Source organism: Pongo abelii, chromosome 5 (assembly GCF_028885655.2).
Source record: "Pongo abelii isolate AG06213 chromosome 5, NHGRI_mPonAbe1-v2.0_pri, whole genome shotgun sequence".
NCBI classification, from domain to species: Eukaryota; Metazoa; Chordata; class Mammalia; order Primates; family Hominidae; genus Pongo; species Pongo abelii.
The window spans coordinates 126,373,815-126,396,012 of record NC_071990.2 but is presented as its reverse complement, the minus strand read 5'-3'; the positions used below and the strand labels follow the sequence as shown (position 1 = coordinate 126,396,012).

Genomic DNA, 22,198 nt, shown 5'->3' with positions numbered 1-22,198 from the left:
ACTCACTGCAGCCTTGACCTCACAGTCTCAGGTGATTCCCACACCTCAAGTCTCCCTAGTAGCTGGGACTACAGGCATGCACCACCACACCTGGTTACTTTTTTGTATTTTTTGTACAGACAGGGTTTCTCTATGTTGCCCGGGTTGGTGTCGAACACTTGGGCTCAAATGATCTGCCCACCTTGCCTTCCCAAAGTGCTGGAATTACAGGCATGAGCCACTATGCCTGGCAACTCTATTTTATTGACTATAACACAACCACAGTTATGTCCCAAGTTCCCATACACAAGTGGGTCTCATTATTAGCACTTTTCTCTGTTCCAGTAATTTGTTTGTACCTATAAAAATAGACAATGATTTAACTTATTGCTGTGGTGTGAATGTTTGCTTCTCCCTAAAATTCATGTAACACCCAAGACGAACGGTATTAAGAAGTGGGGCTTTTGGGAGGTGATTGAGGGCTCTGCCCTAATAAATGGGATAAATATATCCTTACAAAAGAGGCTTCAGAAAGCTTCTGTTGCCCCTTCTGTCATGTGAGGACGCATAGAAGGTGCCATGCACGAGGAACAGGCCCTCACCAGACACTGAATCTTCTGGTGCCTTGATGCTGAACTCTCAGCTTACAGAATTGTGAGCAATAAATTTCTGTCATTTATAAATTACCCAGTCTCAGTATTTTGTTGTAGCAGCACAGACTAAGACACTAACCCATTAAGTATCTTTTCCAAGAGTCTTATAGTTATTACAGGGCAAAGATTAAACCCAAATCATCTAACTCCAAGCCTTTTCCTACTGAGCCAGTAAGAAAATACTGCATTTGAAATATAGTCACAAAGCACCATAGGAAATTACCAATTAATTTTACTAGGGGTGAAAACATCATTATGTATCTCCCCCACCCCCTTATGAAAGTGAAGGCTACTACAGAAGATGGAATAGAATGACTGGTATTAGTTTCAGTATTTAGCATCTACCTTTAATTATATAACCTGTAAGGTCCTTTTCATTAGTGACAAGTGAGGACATAATCCACTAAACCACCACTCAGGCTCTAAATTTACATTTGTCCTGACCATATTTCACTCTCTACCTTAATCTTCTCATGTCTGTGTCCTCCTCTGTATACTAAATAAAGTACACAGTCAGAGTTCTACCCCACATCTTAGTTACCATGAAAACCAAATAATCACCAGAATCTGATTGTCTCTAAATCACAAGACACAAAAGCCTTTTAAACCCAGTGGCTCTAAACCTTTTTGGGTAATGGTCCAAAGACTTAATAAATGTTATGGGCCCACTCATAAGATAAAAATTGATTTTACATAAAATTTCAGAGCATTTATGACCCTTCTGAAGACAATAAGTAAACAAATAGACTCTCAAGTTAAGAACCTCTATTTGTGGTTGGGGGGGAGCGTTGAAGAAGAAATATATAGAAAGCTTTTCCTTAAAACAGATTACTCTATGAAGTGATCCTTTTACTGTGACACCTACATGTGCTTCTTCCCTTTTCTTTCCCTTTCATGAACCAGCAGCAAACCTGCTAGCCAAGGAAAGATGAATGAATTCCCTTCACAGCTCTTCAATGTACTCATCAAAGGTAACACAGGTGAATAATTCAACCCCATTCCTATTCTTCTCACCAGGAAGTGAGTAAATTACTTTCATATACCATAAAGTCATCAACTTTTGACATATTTTACTTTATAAATGTATCAATTATATACCAAAGATGACTTGAGAAACCAGTGTTTGCATTATCATCTAGAAACCAAATGCCTTTAGAGGGTAGGTACATAAAGCAATTGTTTATTAATACTTTGTTTTCAGGCAAGATCTAGCATAGACTCATATGTAAATATATTATTAATAAATGATCTATAAAATGGCAATGATTATAAGTTATTATGTAAAATGTGTTACTGAAACAAAATTCAATGCAGGAATCCTTTTTTTTTTTTTTTTGGAGGCTGGGGGTGGGGATTAGACTACAGAATTTTCCCATACGTGAGGTACCAATGACCACATTTTTGCTATAGAAAATATCCAAGTATCTGGAAAGTGAGATAAATATTGAAAAAGTATCTTGTATTACCTTATGAAATATCTTCTATTTTTCAATAAAGTTGGTACTTTTGAGGAAAAATGCTAAACTGTCATGATCCAAAAATTAAATCCCAACACATTCACAGAGAAACTTCTTGCAAACATTGAATTTACTTTGAAGTGAGTTGATTCTTGACAGAAAGATTAATATGAGTGTGAAAGGAAAATAAATCTCAGGACCCCAAAAATCACTAAGCCAAGGGAAAAGTCAAGCTGGAAACTACACCAGGCAAACCTGCTTTCCCTTTTATTCCTAAATAAGATAGCTACAAAAATAAAAAAGCTACATAGATCTCGGTTCATTGCAGCCTCTGCCTCCCGGGTTCAAGCGATTCTTCTGCCTCAGCCCCCGGAGCAGCTGGGACTACAGGTGCCCATAACCACACCCGGCTAAATTTTTTTTTTTTCTTTTGGATTTTTAGTAGAGACAAGGTTTCACCATGTTCGCCAGGATGGACTCTATCTCTTGACCTAGTGATCCACCCGCCTCGGCCTCCCAAAGTGCTGGGATTACAGGCGTGAGTCACCGTCCCCCGCCAAGATCTTTACTCTATGTTAAACAGTTGTGTTGATCTTCACCCTGGCAATATATGATAGCGTATCTTCACAAGTCCAGGACAGAAAGTCATCCCTCTGCTCAACTGAGGCAAATGCATATCTGATTGCTTTCTCTGCCTTGCTGTTTACGTAAAAAGGCAGATTCACTGAACCAGACTAAATTGTATATTCAGTGAATGGCTGATCAAGGACTCAAAAGAATGTAATCTTTTGTCTCTTATCTACCTATGGCCTGGAAGTCACCACCCCCACCAAACCAATGTTTGGTCACATACTGATTGATGTCTCATGTCTTCCTAAAATGTATAAAAGCAAGCTGTAACCCGACCACCATGGACACACCTATTGTCAGGATCTCCTGGGGATATGCCACAGTGCATCCTTAACTTTCACAAAATAAACTTTCTAAATTAATTGGAACCCATCTCAGATATTTTGTGTTCACATGGGGAAAAATTCCAGTTAAATACCCCGTAAATAATTTAATGAGATATTACAAATTTAATGAATGTTTTAAACATAAAATATAAAATCAAATTTTTTAATTACTTTAATTTTTATCAATTTTTTCACAAACATTATAAACAGTATTCTTAAGCACCATATAGTGTCTGTGACTGCTCACACCATCTAATTTGAAAATATTTTAAATTGAGTCAATAACTGCTCCTTAAATTACATTTATCCAGATATGCAGAGAAAACTGAGAAATCAGTAATTAAACAAACGTACAGAGTTTATGTTCTTCTAAAATACAGACAACATGCACATGGAACGTATCTATTTTAAAGATAAATACTTGAGGCTTTCTCATAAATTTTTTAAAAATCACACTGACATTTTACTACCTCCCAATGAAATACTATTGGTTTTATGATCAATATAGAGTGTAATTAGAGGGAAATTTCAGGACTCTATGAAATTAACAAATCAAAGTATGGAGGGAGGGGCAACTCAGTCATTCAGCATAAAATCAACAAAAAATCTTTGTTTAAGTTGTTACTTTATCACTCTACTCTAACCAAAAACAAAGAAAAGGACAGGCACAATCAAAACAGCTATTGTATGGTTAAACCATAACCCCAAGGCCTTTGCCATTAAAGGTAGAGGATGTGGAACTTACACCAGAAGGGAACACTGTTATATAAAAAAAATTAGAAGGAAGAGAGAAATATGTGTAATTAAATAGGAATTAACTGGGGAAGCAAATGAGGTATCCAAAACAATTCAACAAACTAAAAACAAGAACTAAATAGAATTACCAAAAAATTCCAGTAACATTCTCTTAGAACTGAAGGTTGGCCAGTAAGACCTTTGTTATTTCTGGGAAGGGGAGGGTGGTAGTTCCTATTTGTTTTAAAAAGTAATGAAGATAAACTGTTGAGCATCAAATTAACGAAAGACTAAAAAAAAGCAAATTGCAAAATATTGAGAAGCAGAGGATGGCTCAACTTTTTTGAAAAAACTGATTCTGACAATCAGTGAAATAATTATGGACATCTTCGCAAAAGATGTCTCCAAATTTTTTGGCCAGTGACTTTTTACGTGTCTCTGAAACCAAACATTAAAAACAAACAAACAAAAAATCCCTCCGAGATGGGTAAAATATGAGAGAATCAAGTTGAACAGAGGCTAATCCTACCTTGCTTGAAAGATAAAAACTGCAGCTGATACACAGAGTTGTAAAACCTGGGATGTCTCAACAGAAAGGCTGCAAGGATGTTCTGCTACACTAAAGACAATGCACTTCCAACACTTTTTAAAGGCAAAGATCCAGTAAGTGACAGGACATGAGACAGAGCCATCTCCACCACTTGTACACTAGTGCAAACCACTGTCACCTCTGACTACTGCAATTGCCTCCCAACCCATTTCCCTGCTTCTACTCTTGCCAACTCAACCCTTAAACACAATTCATTCTCCACACAGAAGCCAGAATCTTCTTAAAGCACTAATTGTCATGTTACAGCTCAAGTAAACTGTCCGAAGATTTACCATCATAGTTGAAATAAAGTATAATTTCCATGGAGGATCTATACTATCTGACCCTATTACCTTTGTAAGTAATCTCTTTCAGATTCCCCTCTGCTCTCGGTGCTGCTGCAACCTCATTGCCTCCTTCAGTTCTTAAAACACGCCATGCCTATGTCCACCCAGGCTTTGCACACTTGCTCAGGTCCCTCTGCCTTTGGTGCTCTGCGCTGTGCTGGTATCTTTGTTCTGCTGACTCTTGCTGTCACCATTCCGCTCTCATCTCTCTACCTGTATTTGCCACACTGCCTTTCTAAACCCCTCTCCAGTCATGGTCACTTGCACACCCTCTCTATTTCAACATGCTTGCTCACTTAGAGAGCTGCCCACCCCTAACTCCTTTCTCCTACCCTCCCTGTGCAGCAACAACCATTTTTCAGACAATAGCCAAGTTCTAACTTTTTCTACTCCTACAAAGACAGCTTTCTCTTCCTAGAACACCTTAAGTCAACAATCAGCATCACACAATTGATAATAACAGGAGACAGACAAATTTGTAGGCAGACAGGGTCAGGTCCCTGGTGAAACCCAACCCTCAAGCCAAGACAGCCTGAAGCCTGAAAACGAAACTGCCAGCTCTGGATAGAGTCAATGACCAGAGTGAGAACTTCTATCACCATCTTACACTCTCTCTCTCTCTATTGGTTTCTTCTGGATGATACCTGTTAGCCAATCAAATGGTGCTTTTTCCAAAGACCACCCATGGACCAATCAGCATGCCTTCCCCCATTCCAAGCCCATAAAAACCTTGGACTCAGCCACACAGGCAGAAAGGGGATCTGCTTTCAGGGTCCCCTCTCCGCTGACAGCTTTGCTTCTGTTGCTCAATAAAATTATTCTCTGCCTTACTCACTCTCTGTTATCCATGTACCTTATTCCTCTTGGTCACGGGACAACAGCCCAGACTTGCCGAGCTGTGGGCACTGAGAACAAATGAGCTGTAACCCTCCCATTCACTGAGCTGCAGGCACCAGGAATGAATGACCTGTAACCCTCCCTTCTGCCCACTGAGCTGTAGGTGACGAGAATAAAGGAGCTGTAGCACACTCTCGCTTGTCAGACTATGGGATAAAGAAAGCTGTAACACATTCCCACTCACTGAGCTATGGGATTGAAGAGCTGTAACATTTCTTGGGGACTCAGACCTTAGGACTCCACAAGCAAGAACTGTAACACCCCTTGGGGCTCCACAACTGCTGGCATCTCTGAGTTATCAGGTGCCACCGCATTCCCCTCATCTAGTTGCTGGCACCCAAGGTGGAAGCCGCTCACAGCATGCCTGGTCGATCCGTGGGCTGAGCACAGAGCCACGGTGGGCACAGGATCTGGTCTGGGGCACAAGCAGAATGCAGCCTGCCAGGCTAAGCAGGCGGAGCAAGCCCAGAAGTCCCCGAGCAAGGTCCAGGCAGAGGCAGCGGTGGCCAAAGAGATTTCTGACTGGTGAAGCAGCACAGAAGGAATCCCATAACACAATTTATTCATATACATGGCCCAATATTTGCCTGGAGAGCTTTATTTTAACCTACTAAAGCTCCAAACTTTCTAAGAAGATGGACCATGGACTACTCTATAGGGACACAGTTTATTTTTATCATAATGATTAGCATAGTGCTAAGCAAATATTTTGTGCTCAGTATTTATTTTTTTAATATTTTTATCATTTTATCTTTAACAGAATAAGAATATGCCAGCTCTCCTCCCTTTTGATTCTCTTAAACCAACTGTATACTAGAGAACAGATCTACCAAGGTTTGACCACAGTAAAAAGAAGGAAAGTCTTAGCCAGTGGAAGAAAAGATTTCTCTATGTAAAATCTCTGCAACTCACTAATAAGCTGAACATGTGCTTCAATTTGTTTTTTCAGAAGACGTGATGAGATTAACAGTAATTCCTCCATCTTGTCTCAGTCACAGTCTTATGACCAGAAGCAGACACTTTACGATATGACTGTGCACGGTTAAGGGTAATTTATGGCCACAGGTCAGCATGTTGTTAATGAGGCTGTGAGGAGACTGCCTGCTTGACACTGACCTCCTTACCACCCTAAGCAAACCAACAGAGCTCTATCAAATCCATTTAGATTGTAATAAGCCAAAAGCATATTAGAACAGAGCAATCTAAATGCTCCCATGATTTTTTCAGCATCTTAATTTTAATACATGAATTAATGATATAAAACATTTTGCTGACACCAGTAATTGTGAAAGCAATGTTTTAGAACTGGCTTCATTATTTTATAATCTTTGTTCAGCATTTAGTGATCCTAAGCTTCTAAGGTCCATGTTCAATTTATTTTAATACTTTGTTTTAACAACTATTATAACTGAAAAGATACCTCATACAGGCAAAGAGATGCGCAAGTATGCACTGTTGCTTGTGCTTTCTAAATCATTATACTTACTTGGGTGTCTCATCTATCAATTATGCAAAGGTTGTGGCTGAAATTCAGCTAGTACATTTGTACTTTCCCTGATGTCAATCTTGCAACTAGTCAGAAAGTGTTAATGTTCTATATTATTTTTAAAAAGGGTTAATAACTCTCTCTGAAGCTCTTCATTTGGATGATTTTTAAGCAGGATGGAAAATTCTGATTCCAAGTTTTTAGTTTGTAGATACACTAGTGATTTTAAAGAGAAAAGCATGTATGACCAGTTTGTTTTCAAAAATCTTGAGAACAAACAAAAAAACGAGCAAAGTATCAGGAAAAAATTACTATCCTTTCAGGGTTTTCCTGCTGAGCATTCCTTCCAAGCTTTCCCTTCATCTCGAAGGGAAAGCCTCAATGATTCAAAAGGTGACATAATAAAAACTAAGAACAAAAGAAAGGTAAACCCAACGGTTATCTATTCTGGTTGATTTAAGCTACACCTGAGGCCAGATACATTGGCTCACACCTGTAATCCCAGCACTTTGGGAGGCCCAGGCAGGTGGATCACTTGAGGCCAGGAGTTCAAAACCAGCCTGGTCAACATGGTGAAACCCCATCTCTACAAAAAGCACACACAAAAAATTAGCTGGGTGTGTTGGCACGCACCTGTAGTCCCAGCTACTCGGGAGGCTGAGGCAAGAGAATCACTATGAAGAATCTATCTAAAAAAATTAATAAATAGGCCAAGCGTGGTGGCTCACACCTATAATCCCAGCACTTTGGGAGGCCGAGGCAGGTGGATCATGAGGTCAGGAGTTTGAGAGCAGCCAGGCCAACATAGTGAAACCCCATCTCTACTAAAAATACAAAAAATTAGCTGGGCATGGTGGCGGGCACCTGTAATCCCAGCTACTTGGGAGGCTGAGGCAGGAGAATTGCTTGAACCCAGGAGGTGGAGGTTGCAGTGAGCCAAGATTACATCACTGCACTCCAGCCCAGGCGACAGTGTGAGGAAGGGAGAAGGGAGGAAGGGAGAGAGGGAGGGAGGGAGGGAGCGAGTAAGGGAGGGAAGAAACTACACTTGTAATACATGAACTTAACTGGAAATGACTAGGCTTAGATTTTTAAAAATTAAGATCAGCAAATATTCCCCTTGTGACAAAAAATAACCGTGAGAACTTGACAAACAGTATATATACATATGTCTATGTATACATATATACACACATACACATATACCATATAAGTTTAACGTAAAGCACCAACACTTGAAGACACATGGAATATACTTCTTTCTTTAATTTTAGGAGCCTATTGTTTTCAAAGTGTTTGTTTTAAAAAATATCTTGAGGAAGAAAAATGATAACATAGGAAAAATATTTTTTAAAAATCTTGAGGTGGAAAAATGATAACAGGAAAAATAAAACACTGAAGTTAAGAGTAAAACTAGTTAAAAGTAGGATTAAATGAGAATTTTGGGATTGCCCCTATTGTTTTCCACCAAGAGCATCTCTGGCAAGAGAATCAAAGTCACTTTTCCCACTTTGGTTACATATTCATATGAAAAAACTGGACTGATTGCGGTGGCTCACACATGTAACCCCAGCACTTTGGGAGGCCCAGGTGGTTAGATCGGTTGGGCCCAGGAGTAAAAGATCAGCCTGGGCAACGTGGCAAAACTCTATCTCTACTAAAAACAAACAAAACATAATTAGCCAGGCATGGTGGTGCACGCCTATAGTCCCAGCTATTCGAGAGGCTGAGGTGGGAGGATTGCTTAAGCCTGGGAGTTAGAGGCTGCAGTGAACCATGATTGAGCCACTGCACTCCTGCCCAGGCAACAGAGTGAGACACTGTCTCAATGAATGAATGAATAATTCATTAATTAATTCCTTTCAAAAAGATGGGCTACAATCTGGCCATATCAGAGTCACTTGTGATTTCACCCAATAGCTCTACTTACACGAACATAAATTAATAATACGCTAAACTCTAAACATTAGGAAAAATGGCTTACAAGCAATTGTTTCATTTTTCCTGCTGTTTTAAATTGTTAAGCAACCGGGGGAAAAGCTAGGGTGATTAAACTTGCCACATACAACTCAGAGCTCATGAGTTTCATGAACACTGAGTGTGGCCAACAATCGTGAGTAAATAAAGCAAGAATCAATACCACAAAAAGGGAAGCAATTTGCCAGGTAGCCTATAATTAGCTTTTGAATCTTGTAGTAGAGAATATTATTGAGGCAAATAGCTTAGAAAGGTTTAAAAAGGGATTAGTCATTCACGTGAATGAAAAAGCCCAGAATTTAGTTACCTGAGCCAGGGGGCAAAGGTAGAGTGGGGCAAACATAAGAAAAGCAACATGCCTCTTCTGTTCCAGAGAATACAGATCTCTAACAGGAAGAAACTCGAGGACAACATCTATGCTTCTGGAAATATAAACAGCTATCTACTCAAGAAGATACAAATCACACGATAACATCACCCACACAAACCAGAATACCACAAACTGTAGGCCAATTTCACAAAGATTGACTAGGATGGTTAATTCTGCAGCGTCATTAGATACAACACTATTTCTATACAGAATATATCTAGACTACAAAAAAAAAATCTGTTACATGAACTCCTTTTATTAACAAAGATATTCCTAAGTTTTTCAAATATTTTAACTACAGCTGAAGCTGTAATTTTGATATACTCTAATGGAAAGGAAATTATGCTATACAGAATAATATTAAGTGTTGTTAATCAAAATTATTGGAAGCTGACCCTGACACCTTGACGTATTTCAATTACAGTGGAACTACCTAAAATATTTAATTTTATAAGATAATAGCTTTCACATAAGTTTTCTTTAAAACTACATGAATCTGTATTATTAAATTATTTAACGATAAAGCACAAAAAACACACCACCGAAGTATTTACCAATAGAATGATATGAATTGCAAATATTTAATTATATGATTGAAAAGACATAAAATTTTTTTAAAAAATTAAAATTCAGGCTCAAAAGCTAATTCACCACATTCTTGATTTTTCTCTTAAGTAGTGGAGGTTTTAAAATATGGCCCCAACTTCTCTGACACTTGCCCAAAATAAGTTGAGGTCAATGTCCCTTCCCCTTGAATCTGGGCAGGCTTATGCCTGCCTCACCAAAGTGATGCTGAGGGCCTTCCAAACTTAGGGCAGAAAATGTCATGCAGCTTCCACATCCCTTGGGATGCTGGCTCCGGGGGAGGCCAGCCTGCAAGTAAGAAGCCCTGAGACTGCCATGTTGTCAAGGCCATGTGTGGGCACTCGGTAGACAGCCACAGCTGAGCTCACTGACAACGGCCGGCATCAGCTGCCAGCCAAGTGAGTGACCTGACATCTGACTACAACCGAATGAGAAACCCCAAAAGTGAACTGACTGGCTGAGGCCTTCCCAAATTCCTGACCCACAATGTCATCATCAAAATAAAATGGTTCTTTTTTTTTATGTTCCTAGGTTCTGGAAGAATCTGTTAAACAGGAGACAGTAGCCAGAAGAGGTATTGTAATTAAAGAAGACACACCTCAGTGATAGATGGGATGCTAGCATAAAGACTCAGGCCACAGTAGTTCACTGGATTGATGCAAAAGTCATTGAGGTTTCTGCCATTACTTTTGCACCAATCTAAACAAATGAATTGTGGAATAAGATGCCAAAAGTTCAGATTCAAATAGTTACCTTACTTTTTATAGCAAACATATTATAATTTATTTTCAATCATTCATTCAGGCTTTAACAAATATTTATTGAGCACCTATTCTCTTCTGGGCTCTGCGCTAGGTGCTAGTTATGAAAGTAGCTCAAAGAATAATGGGGGAGAATCAAGGTAATAAACATCAAATTATCACATATCATATAATTATAAAAATAGGTAAATACAGTGGTGGCAGAGTAAAAAGGACTCTAAGAACCTTAACAGCAGGACTAACTCAGGCTGGTGATATAAGGAAGACTGAGTCAGTGAAGCGAAATTAACCATGAGAAGAACACTCTATGGCTGGAAGGAGGAGAGCTGGAGTGATAGAATAAGGGACTGAAGAGGATGCGGAGGCCAAATCTTATCCACAGTGTTATGAGCTGGGATCTCTATGTGAAGCAATGAGGAGGTCTTACAGGTTTTTAAACAAGAAAATGAAATACTGAAATTTTCATTTAAAAATATCACTTTGCCTATCTATTCAAATAGTTTACATATTGATGATATTAGCTCCTACTGTATTAATTATTTGTGGAATAAATCTAAACATCCACTCTACTTATAGAGTATATGTAACACACAAAGTGTTAGGAAATTAGTAAAAAACAGATTAACAGATTAATAATGTCTTTACATGCATCAAGCTTTGTAGTCTAATGGAAGCACAGAGCAGAAAACAGACGATTTAAATACAGTGAAACAAGAATAATTGTATAGAAGATTCTTATATAGCTTGATAACCTTAAGAGGGTTATCAAAGAATATAGGAAGGATGCTTAATCTAGATATAGGGGGTCAAGAAGATTCTCCCAGAAGAATGTCTAAGCTGAACTAGAAGAATGGGTGTGAATGGGGCAAAGAGAGTTAGGGCAGCAAGGAAAGAAAGAGGATTCCCCTAAGACAGAACTTCATGTCAATAAAGGCAAAGGCTCATAATTCAGAGTCATGGAGCATTCAAAGAAGAAAAAATTTAATATCTCTATAGGTGTAGTGGGACAGTTGAGAAAGAAAGCTCGGAGGGACACACAGGAGTCAGAATGCACAGGGACATGAGATACTGTTATAAAGATTAAATTCTAATCTATTAGCAAGAAGCAGGTGTTGAAAGGCTAAGAAGGAGAGTGCCAAGACTGGTCCAGCATTTTATAAAGAACCCTCTGGCGTACGTGTGGAGAGTAAGTTGGAGAGAGCCAGGAGAGCATCACTGGGACCAAGTAGGAAGCTCTTGTAAGAATCCAGGAGAGAAATGGTAGAGGCCTGAGCGAGGGAAATGACAGCAGAAATAGAATCAGTAGAGAAGAATACAGATACATTTTAAAGATGAAGAATTGAAAGGACCTGGTGATTAATTAGATGTGGGAGATAAGGGAGAAGAATAGCTCAATGATGACCCTCCAAGTTTCTGACCTGAGTACAACTAATGGAAACAGGGAATCTCAAAAAAGAAGCAAGGCTTTGAGCACGTGGCAAACAAGGGGAGGAAAGGGGGGTTTAGTTTTGAGAAGTTAAGTTTAAGGTGGCTATGTATGGGACATCCACTACAATTGTTCAGGAGAGAGATGGCTATATGACACTGTTGACTGGGGATACAGATACAGATTCGGGAATCAACAACAGGTAGGTGTTACTTGAAACCATGAGAGTGGATAAGATGGCCCCACTAACAGTATATAAAGTGAGAAGAGAAGAGGTTTAGCTCAGGACCACGCAGACACCAACATTAAGAGATGGTAAAATACAAGAAAGTCTGACAAAAGGAATGACCAGAAACTTAGGAAGAAAACAGGAGAGTATGTTGCCATTAAAACTTAACAGTAAATCGGCCGGGCGCCGTGGCTCACGCCTGTAATCTCAGCACTTCGGGAGGCCGAGGCGGGAGGATCACCAGGTCAAGAGATCAAGACCATCCTGGCCAACATGGTGAAACCCCGTCTCTACTAAAAATACAAAAATTAGCTGAGCTTGGTGGCACGCACCTGTAGTCCCAACTACTCGGAAGGCTGAGGCAGGAGAATCGCTTGAACCCGGGAGGTGGAGGTTTCCATGAGCCGAGATCATGCCACTGCACTCCAGCCTGGCAACAGAGTGAGACTCCATCTCAAAACAAACAAACAAACAAACAAACAAAACTTAACAGTAAATCAAATCAAATCATAGCTTTCCTAAGCCAAATTCCTCTTGATTTCCTTACAAGTAGATGAGGCTGAGTTTGGCTGTAATCTCTAGATGTAAGTTTGAGCGGGAGCCTTTTGCTTCCTCAAAACATGTAATTAAGTGTCTTCTCCTTCTTGGATTGGAAGACTTGTGCTTTTTGTACAATATATGTATCAACTTAAAAGAAAAAGAAAAATATAAGTTTACCTTACAAATGAGATAATCAATTTAAAGAATGTCAAAAAGCCGTAGGTTTTAGAGCCAAACATCTGAATTTCACTTCCACCTTTGCCATTCCCTTGCTTTGAGATTTTGGGCAAGTTATTTAATCTCTCTAACCTTGAGTTCCCTCATATAACATTCTACTACCTGCAGTACAAAAACAGAGTTGTTCCTGTTCTTTTGAACCCACTCTAACCTGAAAACCATCCCATGGCTGCCAGTGAAAACAGCACTGCTCAGTTACCAATAAACTCCTTGTTGGGAAATCTGATGGTTAATTGCAAACCTCATCCTGCTGGAACTATCAGAAGCATTAGACACATGTGATTATCCCTTTTAAAACACTGTCTTTGGCTTCTGGGTAAGTACTCTCAGTACTCTTCTTGCCTAATTAGCCCACTCCCTTTTAGACTCTTTGCTTGTTCTTTCTGATGTCTCAGACTCCGTATTTGTGAACATTGGTATGCTCGGACTCAATCTCCAATCCTTCTTCTCTAGCTACTGACACTCCACAGGTGACCTCATCCAGTCTAATAGCTTTAAATACCATCTATATGCCATCCACGTTCAAATTTATATCTTCTGCTCAGATCTCTCTTCTGAATGCCAGACGCCAACTGCCTACTCAACATCCCTTCATGAATGTCTAAATGGCACATCAAATTTCTCATTCTCCCTAAACCTAGTCCTCCTACACTATTCCTCATCTGATTAAACGGCAACCCCAGTTTTCTAATCGCTTGAGCTCAGAACCTGACTCATGCTTGACTCTTTTTCTCTCATCCCATGTGCAATCATTGGCATTCTGTCAGTTCTAACTTCACAATATATTCCAAATTCAACCAGTTCAAACTGCGTTCGCCTGTATCACTCTAGTCTGAACTGTATTGTCTCTCCTTTGATTTATTCCATAGTCTTCTAACTGATCTTTTTACTTCCACTCTCGACTCCTACAGTATATTTTCCACAAAGAGATGGAGTAATCTCTTTTAAAGGGAAAGGCATATCTGGTTAGTCTGTTGCTCAGTATCTTCTTACAACATCTCACTTTAGGGAAATGAAGATACTTGATGGGCTTAATCCCTGCCCGACCAGCTTTCCCCACTCCTCCTGCTGTCTTCTTTTTAGCACTACCCACTTCATTCTCTATGCTTCGGCCTCACAGATCTCCTTGCGATTCCTGGAAACTCGCACGTATGCTTCTACCTTTGGAACTTTACACCTTATTATTCTATTAGATATCCTCATGGTTTGTTCCTTCACTGGCATCATGAAGATCTCTTCTCAAAAATCCCTTCGTAAAACATACCCTCCCTGACAAGCCCCCCCAAAACTATAGAGTTATCAAGGAAAATCCCTCCCCAGTATCACTCTTCCCTTATTTCTCCTTCTCCATAGCCCTTATTATCTCCTAATATGCTAAATAATTTACTTATCTCATTTTCCATTTCCACAGCCTAGCATATAATTCCATGAAGTCAAGAGCTTTAAATGTTTTAGTTTCTTGTATCCCCAGAGCCTAAAACAGTGCCTTGTATGTAATAAGTATTTAATACGTAAGTGAATTAGAATTAAATAAAAATACATGTAAGAATGTTTACAAGATAGATGTCCAATAAATAGTTTTTCCTACTATTTGTAAAAACTTGCAAATTCAAGTGCAATTATCCCAAAACTGGTGGGGCAAATAGTAGTGATAAAGTTGATAGAGAACGATATAAACTAGGAGTCATTCTCCCATACACATTGAATTTTTAAAGCAAAAATTCAATTTGGGAAGGTTCATTTTGCTTATAATGTAAAACCCTTCTGACAAACTGAATTTGAAAAAAATAAACATTTTTAAGTATGTCATGAATGATTCAAAACAAACTGAGCAAAATTATGTTTTCTTTTATATAAAGGCAGAAAATATTTTGAAATGAACAAAATATGTACATCTTTATATTTACTAATATATTTCCAGCAATCAAACATAGCTGAGAAATATTTATATTAAGAAATGAGTAATAGATTAAACATAACAGAAGGAATAGTAAATGAGATTAATAAAAAGTTAGCTGGTGTCCCAGAACTGGCTTAATAAAAATCTCCCAGAGAGAAAACAGATCCATAGCTGTCTAGTAACTTTTTAAAAAAAATCTTATTTATGCCATCAAATAAAGCTGGGGAAAATACTGCCAACAAGGCTATAAGATGGTTCCTTTAGGACATTTAATACATTTATAGAGTATTTCATGGTGCTTATCATACAGGTACCCCAATAAATGTTTGTTAAATGCACAAATAGTACACTAATAAATGAATAATTATAAGAAATTACCGCTCAGGTATGCCTACTTTGTCCATCACAAACCCTTAATAAAAAGCTGAGGGTTTAAATTCTAGTGATCTCTTTTTTATGTCTTTTGTATCAGGAGTTAAGGAAGAGCCTTCAGGTATAAAAGCTGAGCTCTAGGAGGGAAAAATCACACTCTAAAGGTATCAGCTGATGCCTTAGGTCAGTGGTACTTGTAATATTATTTGAGATATTTCAGGCAGTGGAACGCAATGCAAGGTTTCTCTATCTAGCCTCATCTCCAGACAGCTGGAAGAGAAAGGAAATACCCTTGCAGCATGCCTCGGAAAAAGTCCTGCTGGCCCCAGGGCTTAGCACTTGACAGAGGATTCCTCTAGAGAAATCATATGCCAATTAAAATCAGATTTCAAAAAGTAAAAGAACAAGGAAAAGAAAAAAAAATTATTAAAGATAAATGATGTAGAGAGTGGAGGAAAATAATGGAATGAGTAAGGCATGAAAGCAAATGTTACTGTACCCCCAGACACACACACATACACACACACACACACACACACACACATTTTGCACACAGAAGGATAAGTTTAAATATGCCTTAATTCCCACTTTTCAAATTTTTAGAGTGACCTCAAAACAGATTTCAGTCTCATATTATTCTTCACATTTTCAGGACTACCAAAACCACGCCGGGCATGACAGGTTCTATAAATTCACCTGTGTGAAGACAACTGCATTCAAACTCAACACTGAACACAATGGTTTCCAAAAACATGCAGGGTGCTTTAAGGTTTAAAAGAAATGAATTTATGGGGCCAGGCACGGTGGCTCATGCCTGTAATCCCCCGGCACTTTGGGAGTGTGAGGTGGGTGGATCATCTAAGGTCAGGAGTTCGAGACCAGCCTGGCCAACATGGTGAAACCCTGTCTCTACTAAAAATACAAAAAATTAGCGGGGCTTGATGGCATGCACCTGTAATCCCAGCTACTCGGGAGGCTGAAGCAGGAGAATCGCTTGAACCCGGGAGGCAAGGGTTGCAGTGAGCCGAGATCGAGCCATTGCACTCCAGCCTGGGCGACAAGAGGGAGACTCTCTCAAAGAAAAAAAAAAAAATTTATGTTACGTTACACTTTTACCCATGAAGATATGGATGACTCATAATTTAATAATAGGATATATAAGCTTTCACCTCTGGGTCACTGACTCTAGGGTGACTACAGTAGACGGTCATTTTAGGACTTTATCATCTAGCAGCTGTTTTGTTCACAATCTGTAGAAGAAATGTGTTGCTTGTATCTATTAATACTCATTGGACAGGTGTATACATTCCAAGTTATATGCATCTGCCAATCTCTAGCACTCTTAGGCAGACAGGTGGAATCCACAACAGCTGTCACCTTCAGCAAGCCCCTTTGGCATCCTCATTTCTCTTCCTTTCTTCATCTAAAGTACTAAATATTAATATTTCATATTTTTGACAGATTTTTCTGTCTAAACCAAATCATAAAAGAAAAATATCAGTGGAAGATTTCTGAAATGAACATCGTATCATTCTACGAAACAAAGAAGGCAACGGATAATATTTCCTCCTAGGAAAATGTGGTAAAGGCCAAGTCAGCTGAGAAGGCCAATACTTAGGAGGGTTAAGGGATGTGCAGGATATTGCAGACATCCCTGGGACTACATACTTTAGCCATATTCACACATGCATACACAGGTCACTGGGAAATGTACTTCTGAAATGAATGTTCCAGATTTATGTACACGAGCAATATAATATGAATAATATAACTATCGCTGCCTTAGAGCTCTAGAGCCTCTAAATCAACATCTACTGTGGTGCTAAAGATTCATAATCTGTCAATTCACCCCTTCACCACGGCAATCAGAAACTGGATGGCAGCTACTGCACTGTATTCCACTAAGAAGGGCTCCCTAGCCATGGTCATGGCAATAACTGGAGAAGAACTATGTTCTGAAAAACAAAACTATAATTTTATACACAGCATAGAGGTATTTAAGTCACCATCTAATTTGCTATGTCTATACTGAAATATTGATGACACCTACCAATTAGTCACAGATTAGTCCATGGCACAGCTGAAAACATACTGTCTAAAAATCCATATTCCTATCTTCCAAGTTCACATCTTCTTTCAAAGAACTGTGCAACTCCTTTTACAAAAATATTCAGTTAACCAGGCAATAGTCCAACTCACATTTAATATGCATTTTAATGTTGGCATAAAATGTTTAATAGGGACTCTTTTATTTTCTTAAATGATGTTAAATAATGCACTATGTGGCACAAACTAAAAGAAATGGTGGAAAAAAGTCACTAATAACTCTTAATCTCAATACATCATTTTTTTCAAAAGGTCTTAAGAACCCTGAAAGTTTAGGCTTGACACATTTGCTTCTGCCAAACCTAAGAGACCTTTTAAGATGAGAAAGAAAGCACTCACTATTCCCTTTTGATGTGGTTCAGTCGGGCAACAAAATAACCATGCAGTTTGACTTTGTTTTGCTTTGGAACTGGTGAGTTATTACAGATTGTCTGCAATTACATTTCATTGATGAGGAAATTAAGGCATAGAGAGGTTAAGTGACAGAGAAACACAACCTTTGAGTAGAAGGGACCTTAGAATTGACACAGATCAGAAATATTACAACCACAATCCTGTATCTTTACCCAACTGAAAAAGGCTATTTTATGTATAAGCTAAAAGTTTATCTAAGCTCCTTAATTCTAACAACAAACTAAGCAAACCTGTTACTTTTGTCCGCTTTAAGCCTTTGTCTTTTGTCTTAAGTATCAAGAAGCTCAGAATAGAATTTAGTGCCAATGCAGAACACCACTTCCTAGCGTTGGTTTCTGGGGCAATCTCAGGCCTTTCATAAATTCAGTAGGTTTTGGTTGCCCATCTGTTATATACCAGACAACACTGTAGATGCTAAAGATACAGACGTGTACAAATCATGTAAAAACTTCTGTCTTGACTTAATTACTTAAGTGTAAGACAGAGTATGTTAGTGCTATGGAGAAAATGAAAAGCAGGAAAAAAGAGAGAGAGTGTGGGGTGAGGCTCAATTTTTAAAAGGGTGGTCAGTAAAATCACAGGGGATGACATTTGAATATAGCCCTGAAAAGGAGTGCAGTGAGCAGATAAGAGGGCCATGGAGGGAACCTTCCTGGAACAGGTAAAACCAAGTACAAAAGCCCTGAGGTGAAAGCATGCTCGGTATCTATGACTCATCTTCTTGTTGCTGTTTATTATTTTAAATAATGTATATTCTTTTTTTTTTTTTTTTTTTGAGATGGAGTCTCACTCTGTCGCCCAGGCTGGAGTGCAATGGTGTGATCTTGGCTCACTGCAACCTCCGCCTCCCGGGTTCAAGTGATTCTCCTGCCTCAGCCTTCCAAGTAGCTGGGATTACAGGCATGCGCCACCACGCCCAGCTAATTTTGTATTTTTAGTAGAGACGGGGTTTCACCATGTTGGTCAGGCTGGTCTTGAACTCCCGATCTCAGGTGATCCACCCGCCTCAGCCTCCCAAAGTGCTGGGATTACAGGCGTCAGCCACCGCACCCGGCCAATAATGTACATTATTATTTATTGAAAGTCCCAGCAAATACTTTGGAAGGTCAGGAACATACATACAATCAGAAATGCTGCAGACAAGCTTCAGATACTATGTCACTGCAGAGGAGTTTTTAGTGGTTGTACTGTACACTGCAGTGACCACTTGACTATGTCCCTCTGTCTCCCTACTACCATTACTAAAACTTCCTAAAACTAACTTATGAGGTTTAATAAAGAAAAAGAAAACTGCTTTGAGGAAAGGGCCCACCATAAGGAAATCAAACTGCTAGGTAAAGTACCCCAAGCCACAATGACTACCTCCCTTGAATTTCTGGAATGTGCATCCAGCATTTAACAGGAAGTGCTATCTGAAATTGTTACTCTATTGACATCTCATCCCATGCTACCTTGTATTGTTCTTTTGTACACATCTGCTCTCACAGTGACTTCCCTGGAGCCGGGCTTATATTTTGGAAATGTCTGAATCCCATCACAGGGCAGCGAAATCTGTTTGAGGATGACGATACAGAAACTACCACAACCAGCAGCAGACATTCCTCCTGTTTTAAGAATCTCTGTAGATAAAGCATGAAAGAAACAACAGTCTCTCAGAGGCTTTTAAACGATCTCAACTATTTTAGCCAACTTACTGTTTATGTAACATACCGTTTTAAGTCTTTGTTTGCATTTTCAGTTAGGGACTGTACACACTTTCAGTCTAGACCCAAGCATGAGTTAGCCACAAAACATAAAGGAATCACATGGTATGGAGCCCTGTTCAGTTTGTCCCAGCCAATGTTATTAAAAACACTATGATGTGCAAGGGACTCAACATGAAGCTACCACATATGGGACTCTAAGACATTGTCCAGACAGTCTAACAAGACAAGCAGACACGAAAGAAACAACTTCAGTGCATGTAAGATAATATAAGATACTGTGAAAGTATATAAGCAGTGACTTGGAGGGTGAGGCAACGCTTCACAGAAGAGTTGGCACCTGAACACACAGGGTTTTGAAAGATGAATAGGCCTAGGACAATTGGACACAGGATCAAAGGGCATCCAGGATTGTGCAAAACACTGGCAGAAACATCACAGATTGAGAACTGCTGGAAGAACGCATTCACCGTCAGTGAAGGAAAGCTGGTCTGGTGCACTCTCAAGCTTTCCAAGAAAAGAACCAAGTTTTCAAATAAAAGCAGAGGAAGAAAGTTTCACCAGTGCTTGTTTTGAGAAACCTCTTAGCCTCTCTTTGCTTTGTTTTGCTCTTTCTGTTTTGCTTCCCTCTTAAAGAGTGCTGGCTTAAAACCTCAGTGAAAAAAAAGTACTTCAACTTTACTGTGGAAAAAGGAAACTGAAAAGTAGGCAAAGGCCAAGGGATACATTTTTTTAAACATTCACTCTCCTGGAATATATAAATGAAGCAAAATTACAAATTCATGTATTACGGGTCTGAAATATTTATTCCAATTCTTTTCTCCACCAGCTCCATAAATATTTATTCTATGCCCACTGCTTGTTAGTTTCTGGGATACCAGGCCGATGAGGCACTCTCTTGCTCTCCTCCTTTGAGCAAGCTTGTGCTTGCAATCCTGTATAAGAAATCAGAGGAGGGCAACAACTTGTATCTTGTGCCTTCTACACATGCCAACCATAGCCTGAAGTTCACAGCAAAGTTAAATTCCAGTTAGGTAAACCAGTGAGGTCAAAATACACTTAACAACTGAGACGTGAGAAACTAACAGAGATCCTCAGTAAGTGTGTCGGCCACCTCTTCGCGCGAGCAGGGAGATCAGATCGAGAGCAGGACCTCCTCGCCAGTGATTTGGAATGATAAATGGGGAAGAGAAGGGGGTGAAGTTACCTGGGCGCTCAGGTAGACTTTGAGGCACTCCTCGCACACGGCCTTCTTGCAGCAAGGCAGGGGCTTGATGGGCTTGTCTTCCAGGCACACCCGGCACATCAGCACCATGAGGGGCGCATAGGGATCCCCTACACCGCCCAGGCCAGAGTAGGGTGGAGCTCCCAACAGGCTGGGCATGGAGAACGGCTCGGGCGCCAGGTAGAACTCCAGCTCGATGCTGCCGCCGTCGGGGGAGAGGGAATCCGTTGGGAGGGACAGTCGGGGGCTGGGGAAGGAAGAGCGGGTGCTGGGAGGGTTCAACACTGGCGGAGCCCCAGGTGGCGACGCGGGCGGCGAGAGCTGCTCCGAGGCAGGGGCCTCGGGCAGGTCACTCTCCACGCAGTACACAGAGCAAAATACTTGTCTCTTGGCGAGGGGCGGGCGCCGCTGACCCAGCACGTCCAGGACCAGTCCGTCGGCGGCCCCCGCGCGGGTCCTGGGCTCCAGCTCTTCGCCGGGGGGCGCCTCCTGCTGTTCATCCCCTCCCTCTTTTCGATCCCCAGCTTCCTCCTCTTCCTCCTCCAGCTCCAACTGCAGTTGCAAGGTCTGGGGATTGAGAGGCCCGGTGAGTGCCAGTCCCGCAGGCTGCGCCGGTGCTCGGCTCTTACTCCAGCCCGGGGGCCCCAGGCTCCTCGCGGGCTCCGGGGCGCTGGTGTCCGCGCAGCCCCAGTCGCTTCCGCAGCCACCGCCGCTCGGCTCGGCGGAGGCGGCGCGCAGCGGGGGCGCCGGGGCGCTGTCCCCCTGAGGCCTCGGGGGCTCAGGGTGGCCCGCAGTGCCACTGGCCAGGGTCTGCGACTCCTGGGGCCCGCCGCCGCCGCTCACCGTGCTCTGCTCCTCGCCCATCGCCGCCCGCGGCCCGCGCCGCCGCTGCCCATCCAGCCGCCGGGACCCCCACCCGGCGCCGGCGGGCAGCGGGGGCAGTGGCTCGGCTCGACTCGCGGCTCCGCTTCTGCTTCCGGGTCCTTCCTCCTGGGTTGGGACGCCCCAAGTCCCCTCCGGGGAGCCCGTGCTCCGAGGCTGCGGCGCGTGGGGAGCCTGGCCCGGCCCGCGGCTCCTCCTCGTACTCTGGCGCGGCGGGGCACCGCCTCGGGGGCGCTGAGGGCCGCTCGCTCTGGGCTCGGGCGCGCCCGCCCCACATGCAGCTCGGGGCGGCGCCGCAGCCCCAGCGAGCCCCAGGCGGGACAGAGGGGTCTGGGAGGAGACAGCCGTCAGTCCCGCGCCATCAGCGGTCCC

General features: G+C 41.2%; 1 protein-coding gene across 3 annotated transcripts in view; it reads right to left on the bottom strand.

Annotated features, from left to right (window-relative positions):
- Positions 1–21,831, bottom strand: part of RNF217 (ring finger protein 217) — a 131,184-nt gene extending 109,353 nt beyond the window's left edge. For all 3 annotated transcript variants that reach the window (XM_024248853.3, XM_024248854.3, XM_054558118.2), the window contains exon 1: positions 20,927–21,831. In XM_024248853.3, the coding sequence (XP_024104621.3) occupies positions 20,927–21,808 (882 nt within the window). In that variant the 5' untranslated portion in view covers positions 21,809–21,831. The remainder of the gene's footprint in view (positions 1–20,926) is intronic.
- Between the last annotated feature and the right edge of the window lie 367 nt (positions 21,832–22,198).